We start from the raw sequence: 17,070 nt of genomic DNA, 5'->3' as shown, positions 1-17,070 counted from the left end.
GAATTTGTCTATTTCAAATCTAATTACCTAATTAGATTTATCCAATTTGTTGACTGTATTAGTTTGCAGGGACTGCCTTAACAAAATACTACACACTGGGTGGTTTAAACAATAGTAATTTATTTTCACACAGTCCTGGACACTGGAAGTCGAAGACTGAGGTGCTGGCAGGATTGGATTCTGCTGAGGCCTCTCTCCTTGACTTGCAGATGACCGTCTTCTTGCTGCGTCCTCACGTGGCCTTCCTCTGTGTGTGGGCACATTCCTGATGTCTCTTCTTCTTCTAAGGACGCCAGTCATTTCAGACTAGGCCCTTACCCATGACCTCATTTCATCATAATTACCCCCTTTAAAAGTGCTGTGTCCAAATACAGTCACAGTCTAAGGTTTTAGGAACTGGGGCCTCAACATATGAATTGCGGGGAGACAATTCAGTCTATAACAATGGCATACAATTGTTCATAGCATTTGTTTATAATGCTTTTTTTTTTTTCTTTAAGGTTGCCAATGATGCCCCCTCTTTTATTCCTAATTTTAGTAGTTTATATCTTCTCTCTTTTCTCATTGGTCAATCTGGCTAAAGATTTGTCAATTTTGTTGATTCACTCGAAAAACAAACTTTTGGTTTTGTTCATTTCCACGATTGTTTCTCTATTCCTTTATTCCTTTCTGCTGTTGTCTTTATTCCTTTCTTTTTCTTTCTTTGGGTTTAGTATGCACTTCTTTTTCTAGTTTCTTAAGGTGATTGATTTGGGATCACTTTTAAGGTGATTGATTTGGGATCATTCTTTTTTTTAATATAGGCATTTATAGCTATAAATTTCCTTCTAATTACTTTAGTGGCATCCCATAAGTTGTTGTATGTTGTGTTTAATTTTCATTTATTTTATATTTATTTATTTATTTTGAGATGGCATCTTGTTCTGTCACCCAGTAGAGACGGGGTTTCACTCTCTTAGCCAGGATGGTCTCGATCTCCTGACTTCGTGATCCGCCCACGTCGGCCTCCCGAAGTCCTGGGATTACAGGCGTGAGCCACTGCGCCCAGCCTAGAGTCTTATTTTTTCTGAGATTAGGATGGCCACTCCACCTCTCTCTGGCTACTATATGTATTGTTATAAAACTTTGCCATACAGAAATTATTTATTTTTTGTAACTGAATTTATTAGTCTTTTGTTTATGACTTCTGCACTTTGATTAATAGTTTGGCCTTTTCCATATCAAGGTGATAATTAATTATATCCATATTTTCTATTATTTTTATATTTTCAGAGTCTAAGTTTATATCTTTGGTCCATTTGATTTTTTTTTTTTTGACACCTGGTGTAAGATGTTGGTACAACTTTATTTTTTTCCTATATACATAATTGCCTCAATATAATTTACTGAATGGTTCTTTATTGCTGATTTGAGCTGCTACTTTTATCTTTTACTAAATGTTTATGTGTATTTCAATCTGTTACTTACTGTCTCTTTTGTTCTATTGTTCTGTTTGTACCAAGACCATATAGTGTTTTATTCATTTAAGTTTTATAATATATTTTATTATATAACAATTCTAGCTTCCTCTCATTTCTCTTATTTTTTAGAATGTTTCCAGCTATTCTTGTCTAATTTTTATATCAGCATTACATTAGCTTGCCTCATTAAAACATTCGAGTAATTCTAATAATATCTAAACCTGTAGGAATTTTCCTAGTATCACATTAGATTTATAAATTAACTTAGGTTGATTGGCATCTTTTTGACATTGAATATTTCTGCTCAGAAGCATGTTATGTCTTCATATTTGTTCAGGTGTATTTTCATAAGTTTTTTTTAAATTTTAAATCTTAACATTTTCCTTCCTTTTCTTTTTTTCTTATTTGAGACAGAGTCTCGCTCTGGGCTGGGGTGCAGTGGCACGATCTCGGCTCACTGCAACCTCCACCTCATGGGCTCAAGCAATTCTTCTGCCTCAGCCTCCTGAGTAGCTGGTATTACAGGTGTGTGCTACCACGCCCAGGTAATTTTTGTATTTTTAGTAGGGACAGGGTTTCACCATGTTGGCCAGGCTGGTCTTGAACTCCTGACCTCAGGTAATCTGCCTGCCTCAGCCTCCCAAAGTGTTGGGATTACAGGCGTGAGCCACCGTGCCCAGCCGACATTTTCAAACACATATAAAAATAGAATAATAAAATAAACCACCACCATGACCTATCACCCAGCTTCAGTACTTATGAACACATAGTGATTGTTATTTAATCTGACTTCCTCCTTCAGTATGTTAAGACAAATCCCAGATACTACATCCAGAAATATTATAATGTTTTCTTCATGTAGTTGCATACGTTTCTTATTAAGCTTACTCCTAGGCATTTTGTTTAACTATGGATTGTTGTTGATATATATGAAGATTTATTTCTGTAGATTAACTTTGTACCTTCTCATTTTTAATACATTATTCTGTACCAATTTGGATTCATTGTTTTCAAAATATAAGATGAATTATCACTCTTCAAATTAGGGATATGCTAAAATTATAGATATGAACTAGTACAGAAAGCTACTAATCTTCCAAACAATATGACTGTGTCCTGAAACATAAAGACAAATCTGTGTAATAGCATAGCAGACTTAACTTGGATTCTTGTCCTGTAAGGCTCTGTTAAGACATGAAAAATTGGGGTCATCTTCAGTTTCCTACAACTTTGTAATGTCGTGTGTGCACGGGGTTCTCCCAGCAGACCTTAAATCACTCACTGGTGGGTAAGTCAGGCCCTCAGAGAAGCACGTTAACTCTTCCAAGCCAGTGGGAGACGATTTCATTCTCTTGAGTTCTGATGAGAAACAATGATTAGATGGATCAGGAATCATGTTGTGGGATGAATAATTTTCTAGATACTTTCTAATGGAGCACCATTAGTAAGTTTCCTGTTCCTTAGAGTATGCTCTTCAGACTCTCAGAGAGGTTTGACATCTTCCTGTGTTAATCGATCTAGCTGTTCTGCTGGAGTAGTCAGGGATTTGGGGTCTCTACTCATTTAGAAAAACTCTGATTGGCTTGAGTCTTTCTCTCTTCCACAGCCTGTCTCTGAAATAGCATGTGATTTTCTGAGCTGAATTATTTTCTTAATCCAAAAAGCTTTCTTTTGGATGTTCCTGGTGTTGCAGTAAATTAATTCTAGTTTATTAAAAGAAAAAATAAAACTAAAGCAACTTTCAGAGAAAAATGCTTTCTCCTACATTTCAGTGAGTTAGTTTGCATGACGCTTTTAAAATAATAAACTCATCTAGCTAGAGATAAATATATCTCATTAAAATCTGGCTTTGAGGCTGGGCGTGGTGGCTCATGCCTGTAATCCCAGCACTTTGGGAGGCCAAGGCAGTTGGATCACTTGCGAGACCAGCCTGGCCAACATGGCAAAACCTCACCTCCACCAAAAAATACAAAAATTAGCTGGGCATGGTGGCGCGCACCTGTAGTCCCAGCTACTCAGGAGGCTGAGGTAGGAGAATCGCTTGAACCCAGGAGGCAGAGGTTGCAGTGAGCAGAGGTCATGCTACCACACTCCAGCCTGGGCAGCAGAGCAAGAATTCATCAAAAAAAAAAAAAAAATACACACACACACACACACACACACACACACACACACACATATAGCATGTAGCATATATATGCATATATATGTGTATATATATACACACACACATATATGGCTTTGAGGGCGATTATGGAGACTAACTCCACAGTTAATTTTGACTAAGTTAAATGGCTACTATTATTTAAGGTAGTAATACTTACCTCACAAAGTTGTTATAGGAATTAACTGAATTAATATATTTAAAGGGCTTAAAATAGCATGCGTCACATAGTAACTTCTAGTGAGTGTTTGTTAAATAAGTAAAAAATAAAAAAACAGTATACATAGAAATGAACTTTTTTAAACGTCAGAATAGTTCAAGGAAAGGACTGAAATTCTATAATCTGCTTTTTCTCAACTCTTGTTGAATTAACTTCCTTCCTGCATATATAAATAGTTGCTAATTTAAACAAACTCTTTCATTTTAAAGATTCGCCGATTCTCAGTCCAGCTAATTCTGCAATCAATTTAAGTGGAGCTCAGGACCTGACCCGGAATAAGAATGTTGTGAAACCACTGGCTTTATCTTTGCAGGTTGTAGGGAAGACTTTTGCTGCAGGTGATGTTTTCCTCACTTATATTTCTTTGGTAAATATATAGTCCATAAAAGACTTGTGTGACATTTAATTGACAAATTGATGGAAGAAAACAGAAGCTGCCTCTCCCTGCCAGTTGGAGAGAGACGTGGGGCTGTCTGTAATAATGTACTAGTGTGAAAAGCTTTGTGTTCTCTGCATTCCAGCCAGAAGAGTCAGGGAATGACACTTGGTACTTGGAAGTGACATAACAATTTGATTCCATTTAACAAACATTTCTTGGGCACCTGCTTTAACTAGGATCCGGGAATACAAAGATAAATAAGGTTCAATCCCTGACCCCCAATTTCATTGTAATCTAGTGGGGGAGATAGACCTCTGACAAGATATTTTCAGTGTACTGTAGCTAATAAGGCAATGTACAGAAGAACACAGAACAAAGGGTTTTTTTTTTAGCCCAGCATTATAGGAGTAGTTAAGAATAAGTTCTCAGAGGAACCTGGTGTTTGACAGTGAGGAGATCTTCACTGTAAAAAGGAGTAGAGAAAAACCAATTCAGATTCAGGGAACAGCAGAAACAATGGTTAAAAGGAAAAGAAGGGAAGGGGGAAAAGCAATATGATATATGCAAGAATTTCCAGCAATTTGGACTTGTTAGGACCATAAAATGTAAAACTCAAAAAGTGGCAAGAGGTGAGTAAGTGGTGGTTAAGGGAAAAGTTATAGGCAGCCAGGCTAAGAAACGTGGATTTCGCTGTATAACTTATAGACCAGAGGAATGGCATGGTTTGATTTGAACTTGAGCTAGATCATTTTGGCTGTAATGTGTAAGAAGAAGACAAGATAGGAAAACTAGTTGGAGGTCATTTCAGTCGTCTCGGTGACAAATGATGAGGTCCTTGGCTAGAGTGATAATAGGTTGCAGAGGAGAGGACAAATTAGAGAACTACTCAGGAAGTGAAACCAGCAGGAATTAACTGATTAATGTGAGCATCAAGGAGAAGAAGGGGTCTCAGTCGACATTCAACTTTCTGGGCCATCATCTGAGACAGGGATACAGAAGGAGGATCAGGCTCTCCAGTGGGAGATTGTGAGTTCAATTTTGGAAATGCTGGATTTGAGATTCCCATAAGACACCCATGTGGAGCTGTTCAACAGCCATTTAATTTATTACAGGGATAATTCAGGACTGATGGTGCGGAGGAGAGCCACCAACATCTAGTTAAAGTCATCAGTGTAAATAGTATAAGCCAAGGAGAGATGTAGGCTGAGGCAAGCTGTGAACAAAAGATAGAATTCATCTGGGCACAGTGGCTCATGCCTGTAAACCCATCACTTTGGGAGGCGAAGTCAGGAGGATCATTTGAGGCCAAGAGTTCCAGACCAGCCCAGGTTGCAGAGTGAGACCTGGTCTCTACAACAGAAAAAAAAATAGCTGGGTGTAGTTGTGTGCACCTGTGGTCCCAGCTACTCAGGAGGCTGAGGCTGGAGGATGGCTTGAGCCTGGGAAGTCAAGGCTGCATTGAGTCATGTTTATGCCACTGCAATTCAGCTTGGGTGACAGAGTGAGAATATAAAAATAAAATTAAAAAAAAGACAGAATCCTAAAAAAGTTCAGTGGTGGCTCTGTGTGTGTGTGTGTGTGTGTGTGTGTATTTCTTTTTCTGAAACAGGGTATCTCTCTGCCACCCAGGCTGCAGTACACTCATGCAATCTCAGTTCACTGCAGCCTCAACCTCCCAGGCTCAAGCAACCCTCCCGCCTCAGCCTCCCAAGTAGCTGGGACTATAGACACATGCTGCCGTGCCCAGCTAATGTTTGCATTTTTTTTTTTTTTTTACAGATGAGGTTTCACTATGTTGTCTAGGCTAGTCTCGAACTCCTGGAGTCAAGTGATCAGCCAGCCTTGGTCACCCAAAGTGCTGGGGATTATAGGCATGACCCATGGCACCCAGCCAAGTTTAGTGGTAAAAGAGAAGAAATTTTAAGAGAAGTAGAAGAAGAATGAGCATAAAGAGAGCCTGTCATTTTTGGAAACTTCTCTTTTTTTCTTTCTTTTTTAATTATTTGTAGAGACAGGGTCTCCACATGTTGCCCAAGCTGGTTTCGAACTCCAGGGCTCAAGTGATCCTACTCTTCCACCTCCCAAATTGCTGAGATTATAGGCGTGAGCCATGGTGCCTGGCCATTTTTGGAAATTTTTCAAGCCCATCATAATTTACACAGCCCACTTCTGTTCTTACTCAGGTCCAACATTTCTTGCAGGATCTACCTTCTGGTTGGATTACCGACTTTGAACAATGGAATCAAGTTTTTACAGCATTAAAAAAATCAATGAAGTAATACATCAGTAATCATGGTTACTAAAACCATCACATGAAGGCTGAACAACTTTATAATGCCAAGGATTGTGCTGACAACTTTTGAACCTACTAATCAATCTTAATATCACAAGAAGAGAGAAAACTGGCTTATGTGCCCCTGATGGAAATACTGTATACCACAGTACTTACGACATACTCTTGCCAAAAAAAAAAAACTTGAATTTGATCAAACCTCTATATCTAATAATTAGTTTATTAGAAATACAGGGGACAAGAGAATAAGTGACACCACAGGTATCTAATCAGCAAAATCTAGAAAATGGAAAATTCTGCCAGGTTTTCAGCAAATTAATTGTAAGAAAGAAAAGGGAAGGGCATCTTATAGATTAAAAGAGGTTTCAGGGACACAGTCACTAAATTCAGTATGTGCATCTTTTTTGAATTCCAATTTGAACAAGCCGGCTGTTTTAAAAAAGTATTTTTTTTACAGATAATTGAAAGATAGTTGGGGAAAATTTTGAATACTAATAGGATATTTTATGACATTAAGAAATTATTGGCTATATGCGGTGGCTCATGCCTGTAACTTCAGCACTTTGGGAGGCTGAGGCAGGTGGATCACTTGAACCCAGGAGTCCAAGACCAGCCTGGGAAACATGGCAAAACCCTGTCTGTACAAAAAAAAAACAATACAAAAATTAGCCAGCTGTGGTGACACATGCCCATAGCCCCAGCTACTTGGCAGGCTGAGGTGGGAGGACTGCCTGAGCCCAGAAGTCAAGACTGCAGTGAGCTGTGATTGCACCACTGCACTCCAGCTTGGATGATGGAGTGAGACCCTGTTTCAAAGAAGAAGGAAAAAAGAAAATATTAATGATTGTTAATTTTAAGGATAGTAATGATATTACAGTTATTTTTAAAAGAGTCTTTTTATTTTAGAAACAAATACATTAAGACCAGGCATGGTTGCTCACACCTGTAATCCCAACAGTTTGGGAAACCAAGGTGGAAGGATTGCTTGACGCCAGGAGCTCGAGACCAGTCTGGACAACATAGCAAGACCCTGTCTCATTAAAAAAAAAAAAAAAAAATCTTTAAAAATTAGCCAGGTGTGATGGCACACTCCTGTAGTCCCAGCTGTTTGAGAGGCCGAAGCAGGAGAATCGTTCGCACCTAGGAATTTAAAGCTGCGGTGAGCTCTGAGCCTGCCACTGCACTTTAGCCTGGGTGACTGTGAGACCTTGTCTCAAAAAAAAAAAAAAATCACATCTGTAATCCCAACACTTTGGGAGGCCGAGGCGGGCGGATCATGAGGTCAGGAGATCAAGACCATCCTGGCCAACATGGTGAAACCCCATCTCTACTAAAAAAGACACAAAAAATTAGTCAGGTGTGGTGGCAGGCACCAGTAGTCCCAGCTACTTGGGAGACTGAGGCAGGAGAGTGGCATGAACCTGGGAGGCGGAGCTTGCAGTGAGCCGAGATCGCACCATTGCACTCCAGCCTGGGTGACACAGTGAGACTCCGTCTCAAAAAAATTAAATAAATAAAGAAGCACACAGAAGTATTTATGTACAAAATGATATGGGTTTTCTTCAAAATAATTCACAGCGTGCTTGTACATATGTGGAGGGGGCGGAGGTAAGGGTGGATAAAGCAAGATGGGCTGTGTTGGTAAATGTTGAAATTGGATGGTGGGTATGTAGATGTTCATTATCCTATTCTCTCTACTTTTCTGTATGTTTGAAACTTTCCATGATGCAAAGTTAAGAATATATATATATATAAGTATTTTTTTCCCTTGCTTCCACCCATCATCTCCAAAGACTTTACTGAAATGATTCCAGAAGATCTCTTGGGGTCCTAGGAAACTGTTTCTAAGTGACATTCAATTTTAATGAAGCTCTTCCTCTGACAGTTGCAGTTGGTTTTATGTAACTGGACTGGGTCCTATCCATGAGGTTTCTTGGAATCCTAGAGTGTGAGGTCTATCAGATGGTTCCAGCATCCCAGAAAGCAGTGCCCCGCCCAGCCTCTGTTCTGAGCACTCCTCTCTTTGTGTTTTACAGATGCTGCTAATGGAAACAGTAGCCATGGAGGGAAGGGCAGTGCATCCAGCTCCACTCCAGCCCACACAGGGAATTACTCTTTGTCACCAAGACCTAGCTATGCATCAGGAGACCAAGGTACAATACCTGTCATAGAGTTTTGTAATAATGCGCTTACCCGGGGTTAGAAGTGCTCCAGATTTTGTAATGAATTATCTGACAACATACTCTGGAGTTTTTTTCTCAGCTTGTCATACAATGTTTTGAAAGTTTGTAATTGGTGTGAACAGTAATGAGTAAATATCTTGGGATTCTATGTGGATGACGTAACTGGGAAATAATGTTGAAACAAATGTTTAAGGAAGTGTCTTGAAAAACCATGGGTTTAGCTGACCAAAGTACAGGATTCAAAGTTGTCTGTTGTGTGATCCTGGACAAATCTGAGCCTTCCTTTCTCCTTTACAAAATGGGTATAACAACAATATTTGCCCTTCAACACCACAAGGTTGTGGGTAGAATCAAATGAAATAAGCTACATAGACTTGGGAACTGTAAAACAACATACAGATGTTAAGTGGCTATTATTGTAATGTTAGGTTACTAATGTGGCTTTTTTTTAAACTTTACCTCTAAAGGAGTGATTGGGACTTTCTGAGTATAATCAAATTAAAGGTTCTGTGTTACTCTGGCATTCTTTCCTTTCATCCACATGGCTGAGAACAAGACTATCTCTTTTTTTGTTTTTTTGTTTGTCTTCAGCTACTATGTTCATTTCTGGGCCACCAAAGAAGCGACACCGGGGATGGTATCCCGGGTCACCTCTCCCCCAACCTGGCTTCGTTGTACCTGTCCCTACCGTTCGTCCTCTTTCAAGAACGGGTAAGATTTTAACATAAGATGGATCGTAAGTGTGTTTTTAATTCACAGAGATATCTTCTACTTCCATTCTTTCCCTGAACTCTTGAAGATGAGTTATGTGAGGAAATTGATAGTAGCTAATGTTTTGTCACGATCGTATTTGCCTTCCCTACACGCACAAGATCATTACAACTGATCTGAATTCAACCTTTGACTTAGTTTTAGCCCGTAGCATTGAAAAGCCATTCATTATATGGGACACAATGCTACCAACCCACCATCATAGGGCATATATGGACTTGTTTTGCTAGTAGTGGTGTTAGATTTTCCCTGCTGTTACCTGGTTCTTTATGTGACCCATGCTTATTATTTCTGACCTGGATGGTTCAGTCTGTGGCTAGAAACCTGAAAAACCAAAACCAACTGGCTCTCTTTCAGAATATCTAACTGTAGCCATTTGGTGTCCACAGTTCAAACATTTGTCTACCTTGCTGAACAAACCACAGACAATTGTAAGTAAACTGGTTCTAAGACATAAATGAGTTATTTAAATGTTTGTTTAAATAAATAGTTTTAAAGACTACATAGACATCTTATATACACAAATAATTATGCCAATCTATCACTATGGTTGCCTGCAGGAAGTACTGGTTAATGATGAATTAATCCTTCTTCACACTTTTCTACACCTTTCAAAATGTATGTAATGAACAGATATATGCCTTTGATAATCTCGGGGGGAAAGCTAAAATACCAAACAGGATCCAAAATATTGCCTATGGAAAAAACAACTGGAAGGAAAGTCACCAAAATGCTAAATAGTAGTTATAGCCACATAATATGATTATGGTTAATTTTTTTCTCCTTTTGTTTTTTTCACTTATCACTTTACATAATAAACCTAATGAAAAACACAACAAACCGTTAGATTTCTAATACTTCTCTATTAAAAGTATTAAAACTGCATTGCTTTCTATTGTATTTCATTTAGTTTTCACATGTCGTCTTTCTTGTCAAACTTTTTTTCCAGAGCCCCTTTTATCTGCCCCAGTTCCACAGACCCCACTAACTGGAATTTTACAACCCAGGCCCATTCCTGCAGGGGAAACTGTAATTGTTCCTGAAAACCTGCTGAGTAACTCAGGAGTTAGACCAGTAATTCTGATCGGTAAGGCAATGGAATTCCAAGTTGTCTGTGTTTGCTGGAATCTAGGAGTGTTTTTCCATTTCATTGTTTGTGTTTTTTCATATAGTCATGAAGATATTCATCCATCTATTGATTCTTTCAGCTTTTATTGGCCTGCTCTTTCATGCTATATCAGGAGCTGAGGATAAGGCAAAGTCTTGTTGCCCTCAAGGAGCACTGTTTATTGGGGGAGTCTCAGCTCCCATGAGCCACTAGAGTTGGTAAATAAGCATTACAACTCATAGGTGATGCCATTGTAGCACACCGTGACATGGGAGCTCCTTAGAGGTTCACAACCAAGAGCAACCAGAACTCAGAGCTCTGAGAGAGGGCTTACCTCTGCCTGGAGGGGTCCGAGAAGACTTCCCAGAGGTCTTGGTTAAGCTGGGTCCTGAAAGTTGGTCAAAGTGGACAAGGTTGGGGAGGGGACATTCCAGTCAAAGGGAGCCAAACCGCAAAGAAATAAAACAAGCCAAGCCAGCTGACAGACCCTACTCAAGAGAACCAAGAGGCCCCACAGTTGCAGGTCTGAACCTTAGTATCTTTGAGGAGGCTGAGTCCTTCCAGGTGGTCTACAAGGGGACGTATAGGCATATAGTGGTCCCTACATTCCAGGACTAACTTAGTGCTTTTCATACCCATGTCAGGAGTCTCCTGGGTTTAGGGCTGGCCTAGGCCAGAAGGAGACTGCTCGCTCTACCTTTAGGACAAAATAGATAGGGTGTTTAAGGTCCCCACATCTTTAGGACGTGTTTACATGCAGTGTTATTTGCTTTTTGGGTGGGCCTGAGTCTGCCTAATTGGATGGTTTTGCTTGGAGTCATGTCCTTTACCTGGTTACTCTGTCTGCTAATCCTAGTTCTGTAGGTACTGAGGGGATCCCAGTTGCTTAAATGCTGTATGAATTAGGAAGCTCTTTTTGAACATTAACATAGTGCCACTAAGCTTTGGAAAGATGCATAGAACATGGGGACCCTTTGGTCCTTTGGTGCCTGCCTTTTAGAAAGTCTCACCGAGGGACTATCCTCTCCATCAACCACCAAAACAGGGCATATTTGGACACATTTTTTCCTATCTATTTCTAAAACAATTTGAGACTGTTTACTGACATTTAGGAAGACAACCTCACAAAAATAGCTAAGATAACAAAGGATCAGGGATCTCCAAGTGCCTGAAACTAGTAGAATCTTGCTGTTAATCAATAAATTTAGTTTACTTTTTTTTTTTTTTTTTTAAGAAAATCTCAGTAATATCTCCAGGTGGATAGTGTCGGAAAGGAAAAGAAAGGGGAAAGGAAAGGAAATCTCAGGAAGTGAAACATGTATTGATGTTTGTTTCTGTTTTTGTTTTTTGTTGTTTTTTGAGACAGAGTCTTGCTCTGTCACTCAGGCTGGAGTGCAGTGGCACAATCTGCTCACTGCACGCTCTGCCTGCTGGGTTCAAGTGATTCTTCTGCCTCCTGAGTAGCTGAAATTACAAGCGTGTACCACCATGCTCAGCTTATTTTTGTATTTTTAGTAGAGACAGGGTTTCATCATGTTGGCCAGGCTGGTCTCAAACTCCTCATCTCAAGCAATCTGCCTGCCTTGGCCTCCCAAAGTGCTGGGATTACAGGCGGGAGCCACACCACGCCTGGCCAGTTTTTTTGTTTTTGAGATGGAGTCTCGCTCTATCACGCAGGCTGGAGTGCAGTGGCACAATCTCAGCTCACTGCAACCTCTGCCTCCTGGGTTCAAGCGATTCTCCTGCCTCAGCCTCCCATGTAGTTGCGTGCCACCATGCCTGGCTAATTTTTGTGCTTTTAGTAGAAGCTGGGTTTCGCCTCTACTAAAGGCGAAAATGTTGGCCAGGCTGGTCTTGAACTCCTGAACTCAGGTGATCCTCCCGCCTTGGCCTCCCAAAGTGCTGGGATTACAGGCGTGAGCCACTGCGCCCAGCCGTATTGTCGTTTGTTGTTTTCTGATTTCTTACCTGAAAAGAAACTTGATCAGGGACTTTATCAGAAATATTGTATCATTGCAGTTTTACAGAGGATACAGACATGTTTTGCAAACTCATCAATCTTCTGGCAAAATATTAACATGTCCCTTCCATGAGAAACAGAGATAATATGAGTACAGTTGTCCCTTAGTATCCCTGGGGGATTGATTCCAGGCCCCCTCCCATATCAAATCGAATATCCTCAAGTCCCTCATATAAAATGGCACAGTAATTGCATATAACCTATGCACATCCTCCCATATACATTAAACCACCTCTCCATTGCTTGTAATACTTATTACAGTGCCTACACATCACGTCATTCATGTGAATTCAGCGTACTGCTCAGCCCACAACAAATTCAAGTTTCACTTCTTGCAACTTTGTGGAATTTTTTCCCCCTGGCTATTTCAGTCCATGGTTGATTGAACGTGGAACCCACAGACACAGAGGACCAACTGTATTTTGTTTCCTGTTCATTTAATTTAATATAAGGATAGAATGTGGAGCATCCAAGTGAATTCCTTAGGATTGATTTATTTGAGTGATTTGTTTGATAGCTATCTCAGAGGGCAGGGAATTTTGTTAGGCATCTTTGATCCTAGTTGAGCAAGCGTACCTGGTTGGACCATAAAAAGAAATGTTGAACTGCACTGACCTGCTTCTATTGGGACAGGCTATGGCACTTTACCCTATTTCTATGGAAATGTTGGTGACATTGTTGTGAGTCCTCTGCTGGTGAATTGCTACAAGATTCCACAGTTGGAAAACAAAGATTTGGAACAATTAGGGTTGACTGGCAGCCAATTTCTGAGCGTGGAAAACATGATTCTTCTGACGATACAGTATCTTGTGCGGCTGGGTAAGTCATTTTCCATAATCATTTGCTAGTGACTACTTTTGAGGGTTTTTTGTGATGTACTTTTTCTTTCTTTCTCAAGTTTATCCCCCTATCTCTTATTTTTCTTCTTTCATTTCTGATGTTCTTTCCCTTCATCTGCATTCTCTGTAACTTTTCCCTTTCCTCTCCTTCATTTCTTTTCTACTCCTTTCCTTTCCTTTGCTTCTTTGGGTCCTAGAGGAGATGAATTGCACCACCTAGTGTCCAGTCTCATGATGCTCCAAAGGTCTCCAAAGTAGTTAAAGTAGGCAAAACCTTAAAGGGTTGTACCTTGAGCACCCCTTCCCTGGGGAGCTTGGCTAGGCCTCCTTTCTGAAAGTGCACCTACCATCTGATATGCAATCACAGCCATTGTCTTAAACAATTATTTTCCAGTTTTCCATTTAGCCTTTTTATCTTGTTTATCCACTGGCCCTACACCCATTTTTTTTCTTCTCCAGCTACACCCCTTTGATGGAGTCCCATCGTGCTTTCCGTCATTGAGGTCATAACCGTGGACCTCCCTGGAAGGTCTCTAAGTTATAGGGTAAGGGGGATATGTAGGTCATGAACCCTTCACTTCCTGTATCTGGTATATCCTCCTAAGTCCCAAAGTGGGTGTATGCAGGTGCCCTGACAATACTAGAGTGGCTCAGCAGCATTTACATCAAAATGTCCTTTATTTTGCAAATGGCAGTAGGCCATCTAATTATACACTCACTCTAGGACTTCAAGCCACTGATGTACTTAGAAAAATATTTGAGATGTGGCCAGGCATGGTGGCTCGTGCCCATAATCCCAGCACTTTGGGAGGCTGAGGTGGGCGGATCACCTGAGGTGGGGAGTTCGAGACCAGCCTGACCAACTTGGAGAAACACCATCTCTACTGAAAATACTAAATTAGCCGGGCGTGGTGGCGTGTGTCTGTAATCCCAGCTACTCGGGAGGCTGAGGCAGAATTGCTTGAACCCGGGAGGCGGAGTGATGCAGTGAGCTGAGATCACGCCATTGCACTCCAGCCTGGGCAACAAGAGTGAAACTCCGTCTCAAAAAAAAAAAAAAGAAAGAAAAAGAAAAATATTTGAGATGTAAAATTAAACGCAAAAATATTTGTATGCACTTGTGGAATTTTTTAATTTTAGAAAATAAAAATACTTCAGTGTTAGGAGAGACTAAATAACTTTAAAAGAAAAAAAAAGCTTTTTTAAGGCATATGCAGTCTTTGGTGCATTAGCTAGCAATCTTGACTAGAACTCTTTGTGCCCTGAGAGGCTGACTTGACGTGGGCTCTGCTTTGACATGGCCTTTTGAAATTTACAAGGCACCAATTTCCCATGAGAGCTGCTAATGATGCTTATTGAAAGATAATACAATTATAAAACTCACCTGGGTCCACAGCTCATTTGATGATATAATTTTAATTGCTACATACTGAAATTAGATTGTAGACTTTGTTCTAAGATCTAAAGCCAACTTCTAAATGCACCCAGAATTAGTCAAACCAGGCTTCATAGAGTGATGATATTATAGCCAACCAAGCAAATCACTATAGCACTCTTTTTCAGTTTTGTTTGTGTTTGTTTGTTTGTTTGTTTGTTTGTTTGTTTGTTTTGAGACCGAGTCTCACTCTGTTTCCCAGACTGGAGTGCAGTGGTGCCATCTTGACTCACTGCAACCACCACCTCCCGTGTTCAAGCAATTCTCATGCCTCAGCCTCCCAAGTAGCTGGGACTACAGGCATGAGCCACCATGCCCTGCTAATTTTTGTATTTTTAGTAGAGACAGGGTTTCACCACGTTGGCCAGGCTGGTCTCAAACTCCTGACGTCAGGTGATCCACCTGCCTTGGCCTCCCAAAGTGCTGGGATTACAGGCGTGAGTCACCACACCTGACCTCTTTTTCAATCTTAATAGCAATTTTTAAAATCAGAGTCTAATTTAATTAAATGAACCAAGTGGTCAGAATAAGATATCTTTCCTTAAAGTACTAAACGTTGTTATCTTTTGTAAAAAAAAAAAAAAAAAAGAAAGAAAGAAACAATTTCAATTTAATTACACAGATTCTTCTCTGCCCTGCAGGATCAATTCTCTCCAGAATTTGACTTCCAGTCAATCAATTAGCCTGTCAATATACATGAATAGCTATTTCTCTTTAAAAATCTAAAGCTTTGTACATTGAGACTTCTCTATACCTCAACAACTGTTCTGGTGATCTTAATTTATTACTTATTTATTTATTTATTATTTGCCTCTGGAGGTTTCAAGAAGGCAATCAAGAATAGTTTCACATATGCCATAGATTATAAACATTAAAAAAAAAATCTAAACTTCTAAAAAGAATAATTTTAATACTTCAGCAGCTCAGTTACTTAGAGGTAACAGAAGAAGAAAAGCAAGATTCTTCAGAAGGAATGTACCTCTTCACTGCAGTCACTTTTTAAAAATCTTAGTCATTTCACAATCTGAAAATCTTTGAAGTAGATAATGAAATCAGCAAATCCAAAGATTCTTGGAAGCCTCTGAGTCTATTTAAACCTTGACTTTTCTTATTAAGGTAGTTTTGTCTGAAAAGTCGTTAAAACTGATACCTCGACTAACCTAAGTTATTGGAGATCAGCACTTGAAAGAAAAGATTACTGTTATCAAGCTTGCAAAAGTGGAGAAAAGACGCCTGCAATGCAATTGTAAAGGCTGAGGCTGAGGCACTGGGTGTGGTGGCTCACGTTTGTAATCCCAGCACCTTGGGAGACTGACGCAGAAGGATCACAGGAGTTTAAAGCTGCAGTGAGCTATGATTGTGCCACTGCACTGCAGCCTGGCAGACAGACTGAGACCTTGTCTCTAATTAAAAAATAAAAATAAAAAAAATTTTTTTAAAGGCTGAGGATGAAAAAGTGATAGTTGATTTTTGGAAGCAAGACGTTTTACTCTAAGAAGTCTCTTACCTCATTTAAACTTTAATACCTTTTCCCCCACTTCTTGATTCCTAATGGTACATCAGTCAAAACTCTATAAAAGTGAGCTTTAAGGCAACAAGGGATGTTGTGAATATGTTTAGTAATGTTATTTTCCCAGAATGTCTTTCTACTTTGAATTAATTATGCTTCCTGATAGAATATGTTACTCAGTCCTGGAGAGAGTCTTATGGACTATTAACCAGGCCCCTGAGCTTTCAGGTTGTTAATGAAAGACAGTAGGGAATTGGAGATAGCCAGGGCCACCTGCTTTTCAGCTGTCATGTTCTGGTGGAAGAAAGCTTTAAATAGATGACCACCTTCTATCCACTTTGAGCTCACCGAAGAGTATGTACCTAGTGACAATTACCATGATGCCAATTTGATAAAGCTGAATGAAGATCAGACGTCTTGGTGGCTCCTGGTGATTTTTTTTTTAAAAACATCCCTCCACATTCCCATCACGTTTTCTGAGAAGGACAGTAGAGGCCAGGCATGGTGGCTCACGCCTGTAATCCCAGCACTTTGGGAGGCTGAGTAGGGTGGATACTTGAGGTCAGGAGTTTGAGAGCAGCCTGACCAACATGGAGAAATCCCATCTCTATCAAAAATACAAAAATTAGCCGGGCATGTTGGCGCATGCTTATAATCCCAGATATTCCGGAGGCTGAGACAGGAGAAT

The 17,070-nt window shown here is 40.0% G+C and overlaps 1 protein-coding gene across 1 annotated transcript in view; it reads left to right on the top strand.

Annotated features, from left to right (window-relative positions):
- Positions 1 to 17,070, top strand: part of GREB1L (GREB1 like retinoic acid receptor coactivator) — a 301,032-nt gene that overhangs the window by 203,842 nt on the left and 80,120 nt on the right. The window contains exons 8-11 of the mRNA XM_026456017.1: positions 8,553 to 8,669; positions 9,291 to 9,410; positions 10,420 to 10,557; positions 13,232 to 13,417. Of these exons, the coding sequence (XP_026311802.1) occupies positions 8,553 to 8,669; positions 9,291 to 9,410; positions 10,420 to 10,557; positions 13,232 to 13,417 (561 nt within the window). The remainder of the gene's footprint in view (positions 1 to 8,552; positions 8,670 to 9,290; positions 9,411 to 10,419; positions 10,558 to 13,231; positions 13,418 to 17,070) is intronic.

The sequence above is a fragment of the Piliocolobus tephrosceles genome, chromosome 18, assembly GCF_002776525.5.
Source record: "Piliocolobus tephrosceles isolate RC106 chromosome 18, ASM277652v3, whole genome shotgun sequence".
Lineage (NCBI taxonomy): Eukaryota > Metazoa > Chordata > Mammalia > Primates > Cercopithecidae > Piliocolobus > Piliocolobus tephrosceles.
Note: the sequence above shows the minus strand (reverse complement) of the source record. Positions and strands in the feature narration are given on the sequence as shown.